Here is a 21222-nt window from a genome sequence, read left to right as displayed (position 1 = left end):
CTATGCACCAAGTTTCATCAAAAACTGATGTATGGTTCTTGAGATATCAGTGGAACAGACGAACACACATACACACACACATACACACATACAGACAAACTAACTGCAAAGACTCCCTTTTTGTGCTTCGCACACGGGAGTCAAAAACAGGAGAGTTGTGCCTCTTAAAGAAATCAACAATTTCTTTAAGAATAAATATGCACATGTCAGTTGAGTGGTGACTTTTAAACCCAAACTGGAAGTCATTCGTCCCCATATACATTGCTAATCTTGTCAAAATACACAATTCAAACACTTTAGAAATCACAGACACCAGTGGAAAGGGTCTATAATTATTAGTAGATGTTACATCTTTAGCTTTATCTTTTATGATAGGTACAATAACCACGCTCATTAAAGTGCCTGTGAAATGGCTGCTATTTTCACACCTAAAATTATCCATTGATACATAAATATTATTAATTTTTATGTTTCTAAGCATAAATTATTTCTTTTAAGTGAAAAAATGCCTACTGCAACTTTATTTTTGTGTATTTTAAAACGAGACTCCTCATTAGCTTCTCATTTGCATACAGAAATTCCCCCTGTGACGTCAGAAGGGGAGGTTGCTGGGTAGCTTGCATTGCTGATACGTGTAAATAAGGCAAATTTCTTATGCTGTTTTCTCGTCTTTGACTAAATTGCCACTTATGTACTTGCTCGTCGAGGAAGAATGGACCATAATGAACACATAGTATCAAGTTTGTTGCATGGGGTTGAATCAGATGCGAAATATGTCCAGTCTGGTGTAGTCACCATGGTCGTCACCCTCACCGGCGCACGTTTGTACACTGCCGCTAGACTCTGGCATTGGACAAAATCAAATTTGATGCCTGAATCGTCTTGTTATTTAGCAGGTTACTAGGCACGTCACTACACTGTTTTATTTAATCGATCGTCTGAGTAAAAAAACACATTCAAAATTAAAAGGGAACATATTTTGACTTTCTAAACATTAAATTATAGTGATTAATAAAATAGAGAAATAATAAAAAAAAACGACAAAACACAGTTACTGAATGACTGCCGCGTGGAAATAAATTTGTTGTAATGGGTGAACGCATCGGGTCATGACGGGGACAAGTGCGTGAATGGTGGCGTTTAATTTGCTAACAAAAATAATTGAGAGCGACTCACATACAGACAAATTCAGAGTGGATTTAGTGTGATTTTCATAATTATGACATCATATTAAAAAAATACATTGACAGCCCAAGCCCGGATTCTTATTCCATAAATTATTACGCAGATCAAGCTGCAAGTAAAGACAACAAAGGTGTGAATTCGACATTCAACACCAATCATCGAACAATTCAGACACTTTTAGCCTGCGAAAATGAAAACAGCCTGAGGGCTGCGTAATTTCTTGTTTGTCCGACGCTTCATTTTAGTGTTATTATCAAAATTACTGCTACCTTTTACATAACACGGTTGGTTTCTATAAAACGATAATCAGGGTCGCAAAAAAAAAATCAAATCATTTGAAACACTTACTCGACGTCTCTCTCCCTTCTGAAATCCGCCTCAGTGATCATGGGCTGGTCTGGAATCTATTTTTTTTGAAAACGTTTTGTATTGTGCCAGGTTTAAGTTGTCGGCCGGCGTTTATCGTTAAAACCTAGTTGTTTTGTCATGAACAAGGACAGTTTTTCGAAAAAAAGAATCTGAGGTGAAGTGGACACTACATATGTCGCTGTAAAGAGAAAGTCCAACCCAACCTTTTCTCGTTATTTTCGCGGCTTTCTTCCACCGATTTCGCACCTTCGAATCGATTGGAAACGTGTAAATACTTACACTTTTACTATACAAATTACTGCAACCGCCCACAACACAACGTTTAACCATCATAAATGTTTGTTGTGAAAACAACTTCTAAAAATTCGCTCTCTCAAAAATAAAATAAAATAGACAAAAAAAAAAGAAACGCCGATCAAAAAATGTATATCGTTTAAAAGTATGTTGAATGACACAGTGATATAAAAGTATGGCCCAGGGGTATGGTTTCCTCTCATATTTTGGTGGCGCACTTTCGGCGAGAGTCGGAAATCCAGAAACAGTTGACCATTTCAGGATAGGTGGGCGTGGTTACAGCATGGGAAATATCTCAAATTTACTTGGATACTCATTTTCAGCAAAAAAATCAATTATTGCCCATTTCAGTGGGGCACAGATCTAAAATGGGAAGTGTGTGGGTGGGCATTTCACAGGCACTTTAAATCACCAGGTAAGTCACCGTGTACAAATAGGGCAGTAAAACACATACTCAACAATGGATAAATAGCCAGATTGACAAAAATTAAAAGCTCCGAGGACAAATGATCTTTTCCTGCAGCCTTCCCCTTTTCTAATTTTTTGACTGCTTCAACAATTTCTTGTGTAGTAACAATCATGTCATCGTGAAATACAATATTCTGTAATAATGAGGTCACATGATTTTTATGCTTACAGCCCGAAACTGAGTTCAACAACATTTCATAGTGATGCTTCCACATATTGGCAATGTTTAAATGCCCACTACAGCCACCCATATTACTTGGAGAAGGACATGATTTATTTGTATCTGATTGAACCAATTTCCAAAACTGATCTATGCCACCTCTGGACAGTGTGTTGGCCATCGCGTTGGCCCTTGTCTCGTTCTCATTTCCTCTGCAAATACGTAACACAAGTTTAAATTTTGCTTGAGTTTTCCGCATAAGTTCCAAAAGCGAACCCGCTCCTCGGTTTCCCGTTTGACACCCACATCTTGAATGCGTCCCGAGCATTCTACCTGGAGATTTCATAACCAGACGCAGGTTTTATAGCCGGTATACTTTGCTGTGCCGCCTGTTGAATAGAATGCACTATGAATAGAAGTTACTCAATTCTTTACTATGGTTTGCATTGCTACAGTTGGGATTCCGATACATTAGCTACTCTTTAGGTAATTTTAAATTACGCGAAAGTTGTCCAGAAATCAATTGATAGTTTTCCAACTCATGCGTGGTAGCTTTTCGCCAAATGCATGGGAACGTTCCTATGATACATGTTAATATTCCGATCACTAGGATCAGAGCGAGTCAGACCAGCAAACTCAATACCCACGCTGAGTGGCAAATGATCAGAACACATGCAATTAAACAAAATTATGTGAATTTGCATAGGTGGTGGGAATTTCCATGCCAGTTTATAAAATTGTGAACAAATATTTTCGTAAATAACACTAATTCTCATTATGGTGTATCACTGATGCATATAATTACATATGTCATATACTTTGTATCATTTTGCGGTTACCTTTGTTTCAGGTTGTTGTTGTTTTGGGTGAATATATATATATATATGTTAAAGCCTAAAATTGTAGCAATAATGTTCACGTCGCTGTATGTCAAAACACACTCAAACTTGACAACATACGAACCACTAAGTAAATAGGTGAAAATACCAGTTACATCACTCATGAAGATTGATGATTCGATTGCTGACCGGCCGGGAATTGCTGCATTTAGTGATCATTTCTATGCAATGTAAAATCATATCGATGCTGTGCGCGGTGAAGGCTGACAGATTGTTTTGGTTCTGTTGCCAGCTCTCATGGCACGGACAACTGACATTTGCTGACTTTTTATACTATTCTGATGTGTTCTGGGCTGTATATAACAGTCAGACACTGACAAGTAAGTAGGTTGGTACATGTACTAGTAAACAGCCCGGGACATAGTCAAAATAGGAGTCTGAGTCAGTTAGGTCCTGAAAATAGCGTCATCGCGCAGTATTCCATTAATGAACAGAGTTCACATAACAATCTTATGCTTACAAATAACCCCATAATTATTGACAAGTTGTTACTACCTTATACTAAAGAGATTTTTGGTATGTGTTGGTTCTTGGATATTTCAGTTTCGTCGTCCTGTACTTCATTTAGTAATTCAAACTTCCCAGATTGTTAAAACCGGAGAGTTTCTTGATTTCAATATCGAAAACGCCTTGGCTTAATTATTTGCTGGGGGACGGCCGCTTAGGTATGCGCTCTGTAACTTGCAGCACATGAATCTAAAAACGTTAGCTAATCAAATTCACAAGAAGTTGACAATCCCTAATTTTGCCAAGTCGCCAGTTGTAAACTTTATCGGGATTCCCGTATTGAGTTACACATCATTCTAGCAAGGAAAAAAAAAATGATTGCTTTTGTGCAGGTTATATAATAAAATATGAAATAATTAATATTTGCATTTGTAAAAATGTAAATGTATATATACATTCCTTTATTTCATTGTTGAGACTGGGTTATAGTTTGTTACGTACTTCAATTTATCTATATTGGAAAACGGTTATGGGGATTATTATTAATTTCAATAAACAATATTCAACTATCCTTTGCAACACCAATAAGATCATAATTGTAATTTTTATTGCTCTTTGAAACTAGAGGCATTATCAGAGCATGGGTCTTATTTTGGAACTCCTGCCAGGGTGGTATTCCCAGAATAGCACCAGTTGTTAAAGAAACATAAAACTTTAATTCTCAACAAGGATGAAAGGACCAGTTACTGGGACAAAGCCCCATTCCACGCGAAATCCACCAGATACGAAACCCAATTACCGCGAAAGCCACTCATCGCAAAGCTACTCGTATTACATTGATAAAAAAAATATAAAAAAATGATGACAAATGCAGCTCATACTCCTTTAACTTTACATGTAAAAATGAATCAGCAAATGCTGGTAGAAAATCTATTAGAACAGAGGTACATGACTTGGGGTATGCAACTCGCATAGTACTGTATGGTAACATCATGTCAAGATCCCATTCAAGTCTCTTCTCGTAGATAGCGAGACTGAGGCTACGACCTTCTGATATGACATATATCAATGTTCAAGGTTTGTAATGAAAAAATAAAACTTTTCTTGCCACTATCGTAGTGAAAAATGTACTACATCGAAAATGTACAGAATATTAAAGTTCTCGTAATCCGCCATATCGTTGGCAGCTATTTTGATCCACCTGGACATCCCAGTATCCTACTTACCACGGGCATGCGCATTCGCATTTTTTTGAGTTGAAACGTTTATGCGAGAGCGAGATTGTGACGGGATCTTGGTATCATGTCACCGTAGTTGCAAACCCCAAGTAATGTACCTCTGATTAGAACGATTATATGCACTGACATTACCACTTCACGTTACCATGACGTCAGGAATCATTGGCACGTTGGTAGTTTTTGATTTTCGCCCCCAGAGTTTATAATGGTCTACCACTTTCGTTTGCAAATTCTTCATGATCGACGACGGGAAAATGATTGTTTTTTCCAAGATAAATTATTATGTTTTTTAAAAATTCTGGCACTTCCGGGTTTGTGTCTGGACGACAGACTCGCTTAGATAACGATATTTAGCCTATATAATATGATAGTGCACAAGAAAACCGATGTAATCTTGACGGTTTAGAACAATAGCACAAAGTTAGAAAATATTTTGTTACCTTGTTTTCATCTCTCACCAATCACACGCACCATGACAAGCGCCATTTTGAGTTTGCTTCACTAAAACGCCCGCAACGACCGATGACATTATGTTCTATTTTCAACACAGGATTTCCCATTATTGAAAATGGCGATCAACACGAAGTTGCAGTCACGAAATCCCTGGTACCGAAAATGAGTCAAGTTACCATAATTTAGGGTGAGAATTTAGACATATTTTGAAATCTTCTACTTTTATAAGAGTTAACTGAGCTTTTGATTAGTCTGTGTCCACGCCATAACTTGGCATAAAGTAGTAATCACGTATTTTGAGAAACATAGTCACAAAATCCGAACTGACATTTCCTATGTATAGGCAGCTGGACATTAAAATTAACCGTCGTTGTGATTGTGAATCAGGAAAATTATAAATGAAAATACTTATTAACTTTTACAACATTCAGAATGGCTGTTACATGATTGACATTTTATTACAGGACTTCCAGACAGCAAGTATGATAAGTACATAATATAATATGCATAATTACATAATATGTAATCCATCGTTTCGTCATGTCAAATATTTTAACGCTTACTTTACTTTATGGATTCTGCATCTTTTGATTATTCTATCATATTCAGGGTATTTTTGTGACTGGTAGTTCAATGCAGAAATTACTATTTAATCCCCTACCTTTGAGGTCATGTAAACCACAGTCCCCCACAGTCCTGTGTGTAAATTAACCATGTATTTCACATGCGTTGTATACGTTGCTGTATTGTTCATGATCACCGCCATTTAATCTGCGTGAACAGCTAAGCAAATTTAGACGAAGTAATCACTACTTAAAAATTGAATCTGGCCCACACATAAAACCAAAATCACCAGTCGAAATAAAGAATGTGTGATTTGTGTAATACAAGTGAAATGAACCATCTCATTAATGTCATGTCTAAAGTATGATCACAAAGGGAATCACACATCAATAATACAACACATACAAGAAACATCAGTACACCATTTAGGAGTATTATTGTTGTTCAATTTAGTTCAGCCAAGTTCTTAGTAACTTTTATAGTAACGAGAATGGACACAAATGATTGATTGCTTCGTGTACTGGAATAGAAATATAATGACAATGCAATTCACAAATCATATGTCAAATTGCACTATGCATGCTGATGCTTACAGTTATATGTAAATGAGTTTTAGCTCATATATCTACAAACATATATTTTAATTACAATTTATCAAATTACGCTCAAAACTCCTCAAAGAATTATGGTTACATAACAAAGGAGACATGCACTCACTAACAAGTCACAATAATAAACAATTATAAAATACAATTATTTAATACAGAATTCAAGATGTAACACTGTAATAAGCAAAAGAACAGTTAATTTGGAAGGAGGTGTTGCTGTCTTTTAAGGAAACTGTTTTTAATAAATTTTGCCAGTATAATGTATTATGGATCATAGTGTTTTTGTTTTCATTAAAATTAAGAACTTCCTATGATAGTTAAAGTTCATAAAATTGTTATATGTTTGTTAGCCTCTTCTAGTAAGATCTTCTGGTGTAAGCTGTAAAATGAACATGACTTAGTGTGTTGACATTCCTCTACTTTTTTCTTGGAACATATCTCATATATTTCTTTTTTTCTGGAGTTTTTGGTATGGGTACGTCTTCCCTTTTTAATTTGTAGCCATAAAATTAAAAAGTGCCTGTCAAAAACTATGACTAGCTTAAAATTTGTAGTCTACATTTATTGTGATTATTATTGTTGGTGTGAATGAGAAGATTTTTTTAATCAAAATATCAGGTTCTTTGAAATTCAGGCCATCATTGACTTTTTTAACCTGTTTAAAATACAGAGAGACTGTCGATTAGCTTGTATGAAACGTGATGAAATTTTCTTAGATTGTGAAGAAAAGACAAAATATAACATAACTGCACACATTACGGTCACCGTGGACACATGCATGGACACATTCTATGTAGAGGGAATTAATGTTATTACCAGAATGTATTTTTGTCATAAGAATTTTTCAGAAAAAAAGAAAAGGTCCCCCACCTAAATTTAAAAACACATGTTCGACATTACAGGCACATATATAAACACAAGATTCAAACATGCAACTCCTATCTGTAAGCAGATACATTCCCCATTACACCCATAATGCACTGTCCTAAAAATGACAGCCTGAAATAGTAGGCAGTGAATGCACATTTACAATGACAAGTGCAATTCAAACAAAAATTAAAACTACAAAATCTGATTAACATCATATTTTGTCTTGTATCTTTTTTACAGTGACCTTGGTTCTTCATGATGGCAGATTGGACTGAAGGAATCGGTCATTTTATGTGTCCACCTTTAAACATTCTCATGAAAGCCACACCTGAACAGTTACAGCTGCTGCATACTCAACTAGAAAAGGAAAAGTTGGATCCTGAAACTTGCATCATCCCTATTAAAAATTGTGCATTACTAAACCTTGAGGGAGTTATATTATACTTAAAAGGTGAAAAAAACAAAGCTGTTGATGTATTTCAGAATGTATTAAAACTTTTACCAAGAAACCTTAATGCAATACTAAATCTGCTTCATATTTACAAAGAAGAAGAAGAAAAAGACAAAGTACAAGAAGTACACAGGGATCTACGTCAAATCGGTGCTAAAACTGAAGCAGAGTTATGTGCTTTAAAAGCATGTGCTTTTTTTGAACTAAACGTGGCATGTTTTTACCTCCAAACACCAACATTTGGTATTGACACTACCATAGAAAGTTATCTGAAGGCATTAGAGTTGGGAGAAGCTCATCCTGACTATTTAGAGTGGATCTTGCAGCTGGCATATTGCTATTATTTAGTTGTACGTATTGACAGTGATGTAGGGAATATCATTACTGAAGATAAAAGACTGGAATACTTCAGATCATCAATCAGTCTGTTTCAAGATCTTATAAAATGCGGTGCGACTGAAGTTAAAGTGATTGCCTGGCTGTTTTCTGGTGTGTTAATCAAAACAATATCTAAATGGGAAAGTATTCTTTCAGACGATTTCATCGGTAAATTGAAAAATCCAGAAAACTGTTTTTTGAAAGCATCAAAGTTTGCTCGTTTATCTTCCAAGTGCGCATCATATGTTGCAGATATTATTAGCAACGAACAGAGTGATGATGAAGATGATGAGAGTGTGTATGAATTAAGAGAAGTTACATCATGTCCAAGCATGCTACAGCAAGATGTGGTGCCAGATGCTGATGCTCCTTCATGCAGCAAGTATAAAGGAAAACCATTCAGAGATAATCCTTCCCAGGAAGTTGACAAGTCTCCAGCAATTTTGACGGTTGGATTGGAGGGGAGGGAAGACTGTATTGATGAAAATCTGAGTGAAATCAACACAAAGTTCAGAGCTTGTGAAAACAAAGCGGCTGTATGTAATGCAGGTGACAAGAAGGCAACAGCTGTGAAGAGAACAGAAAGTATTATGGAAGATGCAGTTCCAGTCCCACCAACATCCATTTCAACAGAGATAGAGGAACCAGTCACAGAACCTGGCAATGACACAGAAGGTGTTTCAGAAATGATCTCTTCTGCCATCCCTGCAACATCCTCTGGAAGTTGTGATATGAATACTGGAGAGTCATGCTCTCCTGCCAATGATATTTCAACCTCAACTTCTACAGTCAGTGAAGAAGCTGGTATACACAAAAAGGATGTTTCTGCATCTGGAAGTAGTATTATGGCTGCAACATCAACTGAAGTGAAGACGGAAAGAGATGAACAAAAGATTGTGCCAACAGGGAGTGAGGAATCATCTACATTAAGGGACAGAGAAAATCCTGCTGTGGTACTACCATCCAGCGGAAGTGTAGCTCATCCTAAACAATCAGAAGATATGAGCGTGGGGGCAAGGGTCATCGATACAACAAACCCAGTATTTTCACTACCTTCACAATATGCAGGCTCCAGTGTTAATGAAACAGCACCTGAAACATGCTTGACAAGTGATGATAATGATGATGATGATGATGATGATGATGATGATGATGATGAGACCAAATTGTTAAAACCCTATCAGGTTACAGATCAAAAAAAAGATCATGAAAGTGCCTGTTTTGACGATGAATCTTTGTCCAGACCAACAGAAGAGGTAGCAGCAAATAACAGAAAAAGTATGTCCAGTGGTCAGCATGCTGATCTAAGACTGTTAGCAGAATCAGAACTTAGTGACGTACAGTTGACAGCAAGAGAACGTGCACAATTACCAAAGAAAGGCAGCTACTATGATGCCATTCTTCTGTCTAGTACTCATGATGAATCTGAATTAGAAGAACTGTTATCATTGTTTGAAGGATGGCAATTGAAAGTCTGCAGCTTTGAGGGTTTCAAGACTGGTGGCAAGAATGTCTTTGAGAACTTTAAAGACGCCATGTATAGCTGCACATACATTGTGGTGGTTTTAACCAAGAATTTCTTGAAAGACAAGTGGTGTGAGAAACACATTCACACTAGTCTCATCACTGCAATAGATGATCCTGAGAAACACAATTTTGTAGTTCCTATTGTGTATGGATTGCAGGACAAGGAAATTCCAACCGAGCTAAAGAGTGTGGCATGTCTAAAGAGATCAAATCGTTTCTACAAAGAACAGCTGGAAAAAACTATAACGACATTACAGAGAGAGATCAAGGTTGAGGAAGACGAAGAAAGGTATGCAGAAGCTGAGATGAAATTGAAGAAACAGAAATTGTTAAAATCATTAAACAAACCCCGAGATGAGCTTCTGCTGCAGCAGCAGTATAAACAGGAGAAAAAAAAGAAACAGAGCCAATATCAAAAAGATTCATCACAGTTACGCAAGCATGAACAGCTTCAGAAAAATCAGAATGGTGGGAGCAAAAAAGCCAGGGGCATTAGCTACAAAACAGAAATTAATTCACTTCATGGGATTCAATCCAGTGATAAAAGCATATGTAAGATGCAGAGGGAAAATAAAAATGATGACGTAGGGAAGCTGGCAAAAAAGTTGAAAGATGTCAGAGTTTCTGAATCTCAGCAGAATACATCAATAGCCAAACCTAGCACTATGCAGGATCAACATAGACATGAAGAGAAGGTGTCAACAAAATTTTACAACGAGAAATATGCATTGCCGCCAAAGGATTCAATGTCTGCAGTTGAAATTCCAACTATAATACACCAACATTACCACATCACAGGCCAGCATATCCAAATAGGAGATATGAATGCCATGCATGTTATGGAAGGACAGAGAGATGTTGATGCCGAAGGAGATCAATTTACTCAACCAAATGTTCAGTATGTTATTGCCGAAGAGAATCCTGTTAAGAAGGATAATACAACAAGTCCTCTGTTTGAGGATGAAGGTCACAGAAAGGATCCTTCCCAAGACGTTATTCCAGATGAGAGCTATTTTGAGGGTGAAAAGGATGTTGATACTAAAGTCATGAAACTTTATAAGAAAGGCTCCAGTGACAAGGTAAGAGCAATGTACTGATGATGATAATAATAAATTACACTATTATACAACTGGCACCAAAAATATTTATCAACAAATTATCCGTATGTAGGTTTATTGAAACACTTAAAATTCCTCAGAAGGAATTAAAATGGTTACACTAACTGCTAAAACACATATATAAAACATACAAATTTTACAAGAATTACTGTCTAAAGCACAACAATGGTTTAAAAAATAAATCGACAGACTACAATTACAAAAAAACTATTGATATATGTTGGTAATAATATTGAAAAAAAAATAGATGAAATAATAAAAATAAAAAAAGCAATGAACAGTAAATCGATGGAAATGAGAAAAAAAAAAGGAGAAAAGTATTTATGTTAATTTGCCAGAAGATGTTGCTGTCTAAGGTTCGTGTTATTTTTGATAAATTGGGCAACTGGTATTTGTACATTCAGATTTGTATCACCCATTAATTTTAAAAATTTGTTAGTCGCTCATATTCGTGAAATTTATAATGTGCTTAGTAGTCTCTTCAAATAATGCTTTCCGCGATTTTTCGTAAAAGGGGCATTCAATCATGAAATGGTACTCATCTTCTACTTTGTTATTTGAACACAGTTCGCAGATTCTTTTTCCTATTTCGATTTTTGGTTTGGTGTACCTCCCTGTTTCAATTTTTAGTTCATGGTTGCTCAGACGGAACCTACTTAGACATTCACGTAGTTCGGCATTCTTTATTTTGATCACATAATTTTCTAAAGTAAATTCATTTTTGAAATTTGTGTACGTTCTGAGTTTATTTCTTCTGTTATTGTTATTTTTGTTAACATCAGTCCTTATGTTAATTTCCCTTTTCCAGTATAATTTATATATTTTTTCAACTTCCAAACCTAATTTCTTGGTTTCTCTGTCGTTCAGTATAGTTGTTGTTTCGATAATTTGTGGTTGGTTTATTTCAGTTAACAGTGTAGTTATGGCACTGTACCATTTGCTGTTTAATTGTTTGTTTATAATTGCTGCCTCCCTTACCAATTCATTTGATGTATTCCTTACTCTGTTGAAGTATTTAATTAATTGTTTTTTGATGAATACGTCAAGTGGGTATTTTCCCAGTTCCCCATAAATACTCAAGATTGATGTGTTCTTCCTGACTCCTAAAACAAAACGACAAAAGTTTAGGTGAATTTCTTCCACACTTGATTTGTATGTGCTTTCATGACCCCAGATGTCACTTCCGTAAACTAGTATGGGTCTAATTACTGGTAGTTTTTCGAAAAGGGATAGCTACGTGGGATGTCACATGCTACCGTCACGTGGGGAAGAAGCAAGTGTAGCTCGACGAGCCCCCAGTCAATCAGAGTGATTCAAACAATCAACAAAACAAACCAGAGTTACGTATATGCGTGAATAGAACGTACTCGTTTATTGAAGTTAGATAGAATATATATATAAGAACATCTGGAAAAACATTAGCATATCGGGTTAACAGAAGTTTAACTTAACATCAGGATTAGCAAGAATCTCTGAATTACTTAATTTCACTTTACTATCTCTTCTAGTTACAGAATTCTCGGTCTCTAAACTACTCTCTGCATGCTCTGTAACAGGAAAATTCTGAGCTACCATAACTTTCTGAATGTCATCCGCAACGTGATACAATTTTAGCATATTTATGTGGCATAATTGAGTAGACTTTCGACGATCATGAGTCTTGATTATATAATTTACATCATTAACTCTCTCAAATACTTCATATAGTCCATGGAACTGAGCCATCAATGTATTCCCTTTATCAGGCAATAACGCTAAAACTAGATCACCACGCTTAAATGAACATTTTTGTGCCTTTCTGTCATACCTGTGCTTCATACTATTTTGAGAAGACTTTAAGTTCGCTCTCGCCATTTTACATGCTTCGTCCAACCGCCTTCTGAAGGTCAATACATACCGACATATACTCAACCTAGGCAAATTGTCATCGAGCCAATGCTCTTTCACTACTTTCAAAGGACCTCGGACCACATGTCAGAAAATCAAATTCAAACTAAATTTAGTGATTGTAATAATAGTGAAAATAATTATTTTTTTCAAAAATGTGAATTGTTATGATACAAATGTTTTGCTTGTGCATGAATTATTAGAATACTTAGTTCTCTGGAACTCTTAGTTTTGCTTTCTTTCTCAGAATTTTGGAAAATTGTGTAGGTGAAGTCCATGCTGTTTTTATTTTGTATGTTCCTAGCATTTGTATGTACCTCCCTGTGATTCGTCGACATACGCCTGGTAATTTTCTGTCTGTAGTTCATGTTAACTGCCTGTGCAGTTCGTGTTTATCGTACATTGATGCACTTGCTTGGCATTTGTTTTTGAAAATGGATGATTTTTAGTCCCTGTCGGACGTAGTCAGAAATGGGTTTTGGTTTTGGTTTGTCCATATGTGCGTTCATCTGTCCATCCATCTGTCCGTGTGTCTGTCATCATTTCTCAAAGACAAGTCATAATGAAAGACATGTCCACATCAATTTATTTTTGATTTTGTTAACCTTTGACCGACTGGCAACATTTGGACTCATCATCAAATGTTTCTTGGACATGCTTTGACCGATTCCATTCAAACTTGGCATTGACATCAGTCACACTGAAGGGACAACCAAATCAAAGTTTATATTTGCATACAGACTTAAATATGTGCTGTAATTTACATACGTAGTTATTACTTTTTGGTTGAATATTAAAAGACATGATGTAAACAATTCAGGATAGTTCTCCCTCTCAATTTATTTGATGCATTGCCACGAGTCTTGTAACAAACTGATTATCCCATAAGTTGATAGAAAAAACATCTGTCAGGTACTTGTATCATACACAGATCAGCTAAGGTGGAATTTGTCTAACACAAGGAATGCATGTTAGTGTACTTAACACGCATAATTAACTGCTGCTACTTCTTATTCATCAATGCCGTAGGATAGTGTTTCTATCGTCACAGTATTTAACAAGAAACTAATTCATATAGACAATTATAATGTACCTCTGTAATTTGAGATAATCTTTTTGACCTCCATGTTTCCCAGGTATGGATGAAGGTCATGTGACTAGTTTGGCTGGAACATCACATAGTTTGTTAATGCTAAAAGTTACAGTACCACAGCGGAATGAATACACTGCATAAAATTTGTCAAATCATGCTTAATTTAGTCTTGAATATTGGCAGCTTGCTGTAGATAATTGTTGTGTAGAGACATCCCAAAGAGACATCGAGAATTGTCTCATCCCTCATCAAATGTCAAGGTTGATACACAAGGTAGGAGATGACAAACCTGCACAGTGAAAAGACAAATTTCAATATCATCCTGGGTAATGTATTGTAACCATCTAGGTTAAGTGTGAAACTTCAGTGGCTATTAGATAGGTGGAAGATTAGTTCTTGTATTGGTTTAGCAGAATAAAATGTCAACTATGTGAATATTCTGTTTGAAAGTGTTTAGTGGCTGAAAGTTTTTGTTCAAATGATTATTGTAATTTTGGTCTAAAATGAGTGTTTTGATAAAAAAATGTTTATCGTTTCTGCCTTTCTTGCAGCAATTTATTCTAGCTGAAGGGCATGGTTTTATATAGTGAGCATTATTGTGAAATAAATTGGCCATAGAGGGTGCATTTCAGCTATTTTGCCAGCAGAAACTAACATTAGAAGCGTTATTTGTTTGCGTGTCTCCTAAGCATCTTAACGCATTCTATTCATTTGGCATACAGCAATACTGTTTCATAAACATGCATTACAGCCAGTTTATCAGCTGTGATTAAAACAAATAATATTTTGTTTACACCCCATTTATAACAATACTAACTATCAATATATACTGTGTGGTCACACTGCTCATTTAATAACCAATAGTTACAAATAAAAATATCATTGTTATACATATTAACAAAGCACTACATTTTGAAAAAAGAAATACTATTTATAGAAAAGATTTACCTCGCACTAAAAACCAGAGATAAAAAACCTATTTTTGTGGAGCTTAAAAACTCACATTAGGTTATTTTTACAGTTGGTTAACTATGCTATTCAAAGCAAGATTAAACAAGAAAAAAAAAATGTTGATGTTGTTGCCTAATATCACTGCATAGACTGATTTCTCCAGCCTGTTATAGTGCCCTCTAGTGACAACAAAAACAATAATTTCTCCCTATGCCATGTACTGTTAGAAATTTCATTATTTTTTGGAACCATCAATGTATTTATGGTTATAAACTAAATTGTTGAATAGTTCAACAGCACTCTTCATGTATCTCAACAGTAAATCGGCAAGCAGTAGTGACAGTTCAGTGAAAACAATGAATTCTGTGAGAGAAATAAAAATGGCAAAATTATCAAATATGATTTAAAACAAAACGCATATTGGTGAATGCATATATAGCATGAACACTCAGATTGATCATATTTCAAAATGTTTCACAAAAATTATTTGTCTAGTTATTAAACAAGCTTTGTTCTAGCATTTTAGAAATAGACTAGTTGGTGATGTCATGTCAATTAAATTTGCCACTGCTATTGCATGATACACACCGGTATACAATATTTAAATTTATTTGCATTTTAATTAATTACACTCTTAATTATACTTTGTTTTATCCACTTTCAGGGAGCTGACCATATTGTGGAAGACAGTCCTAGCCGGAATCATCCAAGTCTGACATCTTCAAAATCTTGCCCAAGCATAGGTTAGTATGGTCATTGCTAGCCTGTGATTTTATGGTTTTGCTTGAGAGCTTCTGTTCTGATGTGCTCCCCTCGGCCATTTGCTGATCCATGCAAAAATATTGAAAAAATTGCCCTGGCTTCAACACCCAGAAACCCATCTAATTTACAATCACTATGTTTTCACACTGTGATGTAAATCCATAAATATCATGACTTTTATTGTGTATGCGATTATTTGGAATGCCTGTGAAACCAGAACATTGTTGTCAAAAATGCGGTTATTTTCGAATTTCAATGACTAGGTTGTGACACTGTGCCCAGAAATGTGTGTGAACATAAATTATGTTGTCCGCGAATGCCACAATTTGTAAATAAAAACTGAACTTTCTGGGCCAGTTTTATAATATTTATACAGATGGCAGAGGTGGAGAGTGTCTAAGTCAAAATCATGAAAAAGGCCCCAAACCTAAGCCATATGACACAGAACTAGGTGATAGCTTGTATTTACTCTGTAAGAGTTCTGTTTCTCGCCATTCTTTGAGTTCGTGCTTCGGATTAAGCGGTTCAGCATATTTGAGCTATGGATGCATTTAAACATTATTTTTCTAATCTAGTATGCATTGTATGAGAATAAAAAAACAATGATTAACTCAATGCTGTTCACACAAATTTAATGTTAACAAAACTATTAAACACAATAAACAGTTTTATTGTAAAAATTAAACTTCTGTAGCTCCAAATTCTTAAAACTGCTATATTGGCAAGTCGTATGCAAGCACACGTGAATCAAGGTTTCCCTATTGTTGCATCTGTTGTGATTGAGTGAATTTTGACCAGTTTTATCTCCATTTGATATACATGCTATGGGTAGCGGTTGTCACATTGTTTGTATTGAATCCCAGGCAAGGTCACCAGTGTTGAACTACTCACTACGGAGGATCATAATGATAACATTTCTGTGCACATTTTATTTCATAGATTCTCGAAATCCGAATAAAAGCACGAAAAACAGGTGTAAACCTCAGTGATATGGAGCAAATACAAATCTTTGAGATTGGATAATTGGTACAGAGAATGATGTCATGGCCACGTTTTGTCATCTTGATGAATATTTTTATTATTAATGGATTAGAACAATTTTTTTAGGGTTATGGTTATCATGCTGCATGCATTTGAATCTCAGTGTTGTTGATATGGAATCGATGTGAATTACAAATTTCATTGTGCAATGAAATTAAATGTTATACAATAGTAGCATATGAATAAAACCAATCTGTGTAAAGCTGCATATGAATACAACCATGCTTTCTAAATTGTTATTAATGAATCCAAACATTGTTGCAATATTTGAAAAAAAATTGAGACTTTAATGTGAGTTTCCTTCCCACAATGCATTGTATGTTATTTGTATTTTGATGCAAACAAAATTCTAAAAAGACAGTATCATCATAACCATACTTGTGCATGTCCTGATTCTAGTTTTTACATAGAGACTAAATGTAAAGTGTTGCTATACAATACAGGTGCACCAAGTTAAATAACTAAAAAAAAGTATGATTAAATCTTTGAATTTGAAACTGAGAACATGCAGCAAATGCGGTCTATGAATATAGATAAATACTAGGTGCTTGTATTGAACTTATTATCAGGCAAATATAAATTTCATACAAACTTGTATGAAAGAAGTGTATTTCAATATTTGTTCATTATTTGTTGATCTCTGTGAGCCAGTTTAAATTAATTTAACCAATTTTTCCAGCTTGAATTTAGGTAAATTTGTTCACATGTTCTGTAATTTTCACTGAATTCAATTGTAATTTTGGAACAAAACAAATAAAATGTGACATTGCTTTAGTTTTATATTCAACAAATTTTAATTTTCACATCATTTTATGTGAAAAATAGCAGACTATATAAACAAAACTATTTTGTGAATGGTGATTGAAATTGAATTTGGCGCTCAAAAGGTTAAGAACAGATTTTTATCTATTATCGTAGATAAAATATTACAATAGTATTAAGTCTCTAATTGCTGATGGGTTATTAAACAGTTCACAAGAAAAAACAAAATGAATAAAAACAGTAAAAGAAGGCTTTCTTATTAATGAATTAAAAGTCATATTCAACTCCATGTCATTATCTCGTAACTGTTGGGTTTTTCTTAGATTATGGACTTGACATGTATTTTGTTTCAATGCAGTTATGTAGATTTGTACCACACAATTTCAAAATTCTTTCAAATTTCAATGATTTCAAATTTCATTGTGTCTAAATGCTGCCGATTATCTTGGCTTCAAATTTGAAAATGCTTTTATATAATGTTCCAAACACACTTATGAGTATTGTTCCAAAGATTCACAAGAAGGCAGAATCTACGTGAACCCTTGTGTTTTTCTAATAATATGTGTAAAATAAGACCACCAAATATGTCACATAATAATCCCATAATCTGAATATACCCTCAGAGTACAGTGTTCTATACAAAATCAATGCGTTACTTTAACAATTAAAAATCTGTATATAATATGCATAGTGAATGACCATGTTTTAGGAGTCCTTTTATATAGTCCTTTTTTAGCTCTGCTGTCGACTTTGTTGAGCAGAGCTTATCATATGAGTGATTGTCCGTCGTCCATCGGCGTCTGTCGTCATCCGTGTCAGCTTTTTCGACTTCTTCTTGAAAACTACAAGCCTGAATGCTTTCATACTTGGTGTATATGTACCTTTGGTAGACCTCTCTTAGATTTGTTCATTTCATGATGTTTCCTTTAATTCTCTAATTTTGGTGAATATTTTTGGTAAAAAGTGATACTTTCGACTTCTTGTTAAAAACTGCAAGTCCAATTACTTTGATATTACATATATAGGTACTACATGTGGACCTCTCTCAGATTTGTTCATTTTGTGATATCTTTAATTCTCTAACTTTGATGAACATTTTTGTGATATTTTCAACTTTTTGTTGAAAACTACAAGTCTGGTTTATATTATATATACATGTATAGGTACTACAGGTAGACCTCTCTCAGATTTGTTCATTTCGTGATGATATCTTCAATTCACTAATTTTAATGAATATTTTTATCTTTTTTGGTAAAAAGTGATATTTTTGACTTCTTGTTAAAAACTGCAAGTCTGATTGCTTTAATACTATACATACTGTTCATTTTCTAATGATATCTTCTGTTTTTAATTGAAATGTGAATTGCTAATAGCGGACAAACGGTTCATTCGATAAATGAAAATTCACAGGAATTTGTTTCAGCTATTAGAACAGAATGATAGAGCTTTTATAATAATAATAATTTAAAAACGCACTTTAAAAACAAAGATTTCAGTGTTTGAAGATGTAGATTCTCAGGAGGCAAAAGGACTGTTGACTTCTCTCTTCACTGGACACCAACTTACTATTTAAGTTGATTTGCATACAAAGCAGAGCTTGCAATATGATAGTTTTTCCAAGACGGTGTTTTTTTTACTTTTCAAATAATACAGTAGTCACACAATGAATATAATAAGGCAGTTCATATTTGTCTCAGTGAATCATTAATTTTTGACAGACACCTGTACAAAATACTTGGGCAAAAGCCAGCTAAGATTTTCTGGTAGCTTGCATGATTTATGAGTCCATTCATGTCTAAATGCAGCACTTTTATTCTGAGATACGGCATTTGTTTTTATAATAAAAAATCTGAATTATTTTGAATAAAGCTGGAAACTATGTTCCTCAAAATAATTAAACAAATTAGGCACCAATGTTTTTGTAAGATATTTACATCTATCAAGGACATTCGGTAAACTGCTTTCCCACTGTTGCTTCAACCCCAAAACTTGTTTGTATTCAAAATTAATTAAGACAATGCATATTCATATTGAAACAAACTATGATATGGGAATAATATTATATAACAAAGGGCAAGGTCACCAGAGTTCAACTATGTTTTCCATTTAATTTTAGCAGATTTACCATCCCACTAGACAACACAACACTTGAACATATGAAAGAAAAACACTCTTAAAAATACACTTGCAGTTTTAACAATTTTGCCTGGTACACTTTTTAGCTCCGATGAAGTCGAGCGGAGCTTATAGTATTACTGATTGTCCGCCGTCGTCTTCGCCTTTGTCGCTGCCAGCGTCAACTTTACATTATCGACTTCTTCTTGAAAACCACAAACTGTATAGCTGTGAAAGTTTCTAGGAAGGTACATTCGGGGGCTTCTCTCTATCAAATTTGTTCATTTCGTGTGGATATATTCGAATAGCGAATATTTTTGTCATTTTTTGTCAGAAAATTCTATTTTCGACTTCTTGAAAACCGCTAGCCCGAATGCTTTGATACTTGGTATGTAGGTACCTTAGGTGGACCTCTCTCTGATTTGTTCATTTTGTGATGATATCTTTAATTCTCTAATTTTGATGAATATTTTTCTCATTTTTGGTAAAAAGTGATATTTTCGACTTCTTGTTAAAAACCGCAAGTCTAATTGCTTTGATATTATATATACTACATAGGCATACAGGTAGACCTCTCTCAGATTTGTTAATTTCGTGATGATTTTGTTCTTCAATTATCTAATTTTAATGAACATTTTTAATAAAAAGTTATAAAAAGTCTGATTGCTTTAATACTATACATATTGTTCATTTTCGAATGATATCTTCTGTTCTTTAATTGCAATGTGGATTGATAACAGTGGAGCTATCTCAGCCGACAGACTGCTAGTTTAGAACTTTTAATTAAGAGTGCCTCGGAATCTGCCCATTCATTGCATGTACCTAGTACTTTGTGTTATATGTGCACATGCATTATTGATTCTATCCAAGATGGCCATTTGGTGGCCATTTTGTTTTTGGACATTCTATGCCAGGGGTTGGTACATACATTTACATGTTAGGATACATGTTCATAATGATTCGTTTTGCAATTGAATAAAATAGGGCAACCTGGCAGCCTTCTTGTTTTTTTGAAAATGTATTATCATGAATGTGCTTTGTCATTTTCATTGCATTTTATAATTACATTATACAAGTTAAGGATATATGTTAATTTCTATTACACTGAATCTTGCTTTTTGGCTATACTACTGTATCTCCAAAACTGTGATCTAGTTTTTATGGAAAATATGGTATCTTGGACATGCTTTGTTGTTTTTCATTCAAATTTGGTACATTATTCATGTCAATGATGATTCTTTTCATGATAGATCTTAGGCATGAATAAGATTTTTTTTAATTGCAGCAAGCTCTGTGTCATTACCAATGATTTTTTTTATACAAAAACAACACTGTAAATTTGCTTTCAAGTTATTAATTATTTAGCGTTACTACAATGAATTATGTCATGATTTATACGTAAACTTATTTTATCAATTTTTTTTTTCTTGGCTTATGTATTTTTCGATGATTTTTCAATTTTCTAAAACCAGAATAAGCACATGGAAAGATAACTTTACTGTCTGTGATTGTTTTCATTTGTGTATATTTATCTTGTTATGGCGGCAAATAAATAAAATAAACAATTAATGTTTGTAACCAA

The 21222-nt window shown here is 34.5% G+C and overlaps 2 protein-coding genes across 2 annotated transcripts in view; one reads left to right on the top strand and one right to left on the bottom strand.

Annotated features, from left to right (window-relative positions):
* Positions 1-5578, bottom strand: part of LOC146734950 (toll-like receptor 13) — a 17616-nt gene extending 12038 nt beyond the window's left edge. Inside the window, exon 1 of the mRNA XM_085506890.1 lies at positions 5501-5578. The gene's annotated coding sequence lies outside the window, so the exon portion shown is untranslated. The remainder of the gene's footprint in view (positions 1-5500) is intronic.
* LOC102802839 (uncharacterized) lies at positions 5567-21222 on the top strand. The gene is made up of 4 exons (XM_078011598.2): positions 5567-5700; positions 7796-10990; positions 15625-15703; positions 16662-21222. Exons 2-4 carry the CDS (start codon positions 7811-7813, stop codon positions 16709-16711), a joined length of 3309 nt encoding a protein of 1102 aa, XP_077867724.2. The 5' UTR covers positions 5567-5700; positions 7796-7810; the 3' UTR covers positions 16712-21222.

Source organism: Saccoglossus kowalevskii, chromosome 13, assembly GCF_978046115.1.
Source record: "Saccoglossus kowalevskii chromosome 13, keSacKowa6.1, whole genome shotgun sequence".
Classification (NCBI taxonomy): domain Eukaryota; kingdom Metazoa; phylum Hemichordata; class Enteropneusta; family Harrimaniidae; genus Saccoglossus; species Saccoglossus kowalevskii.
This window is presented reverse-complemented; position numbering and strand designations above follow the sequence as displayed.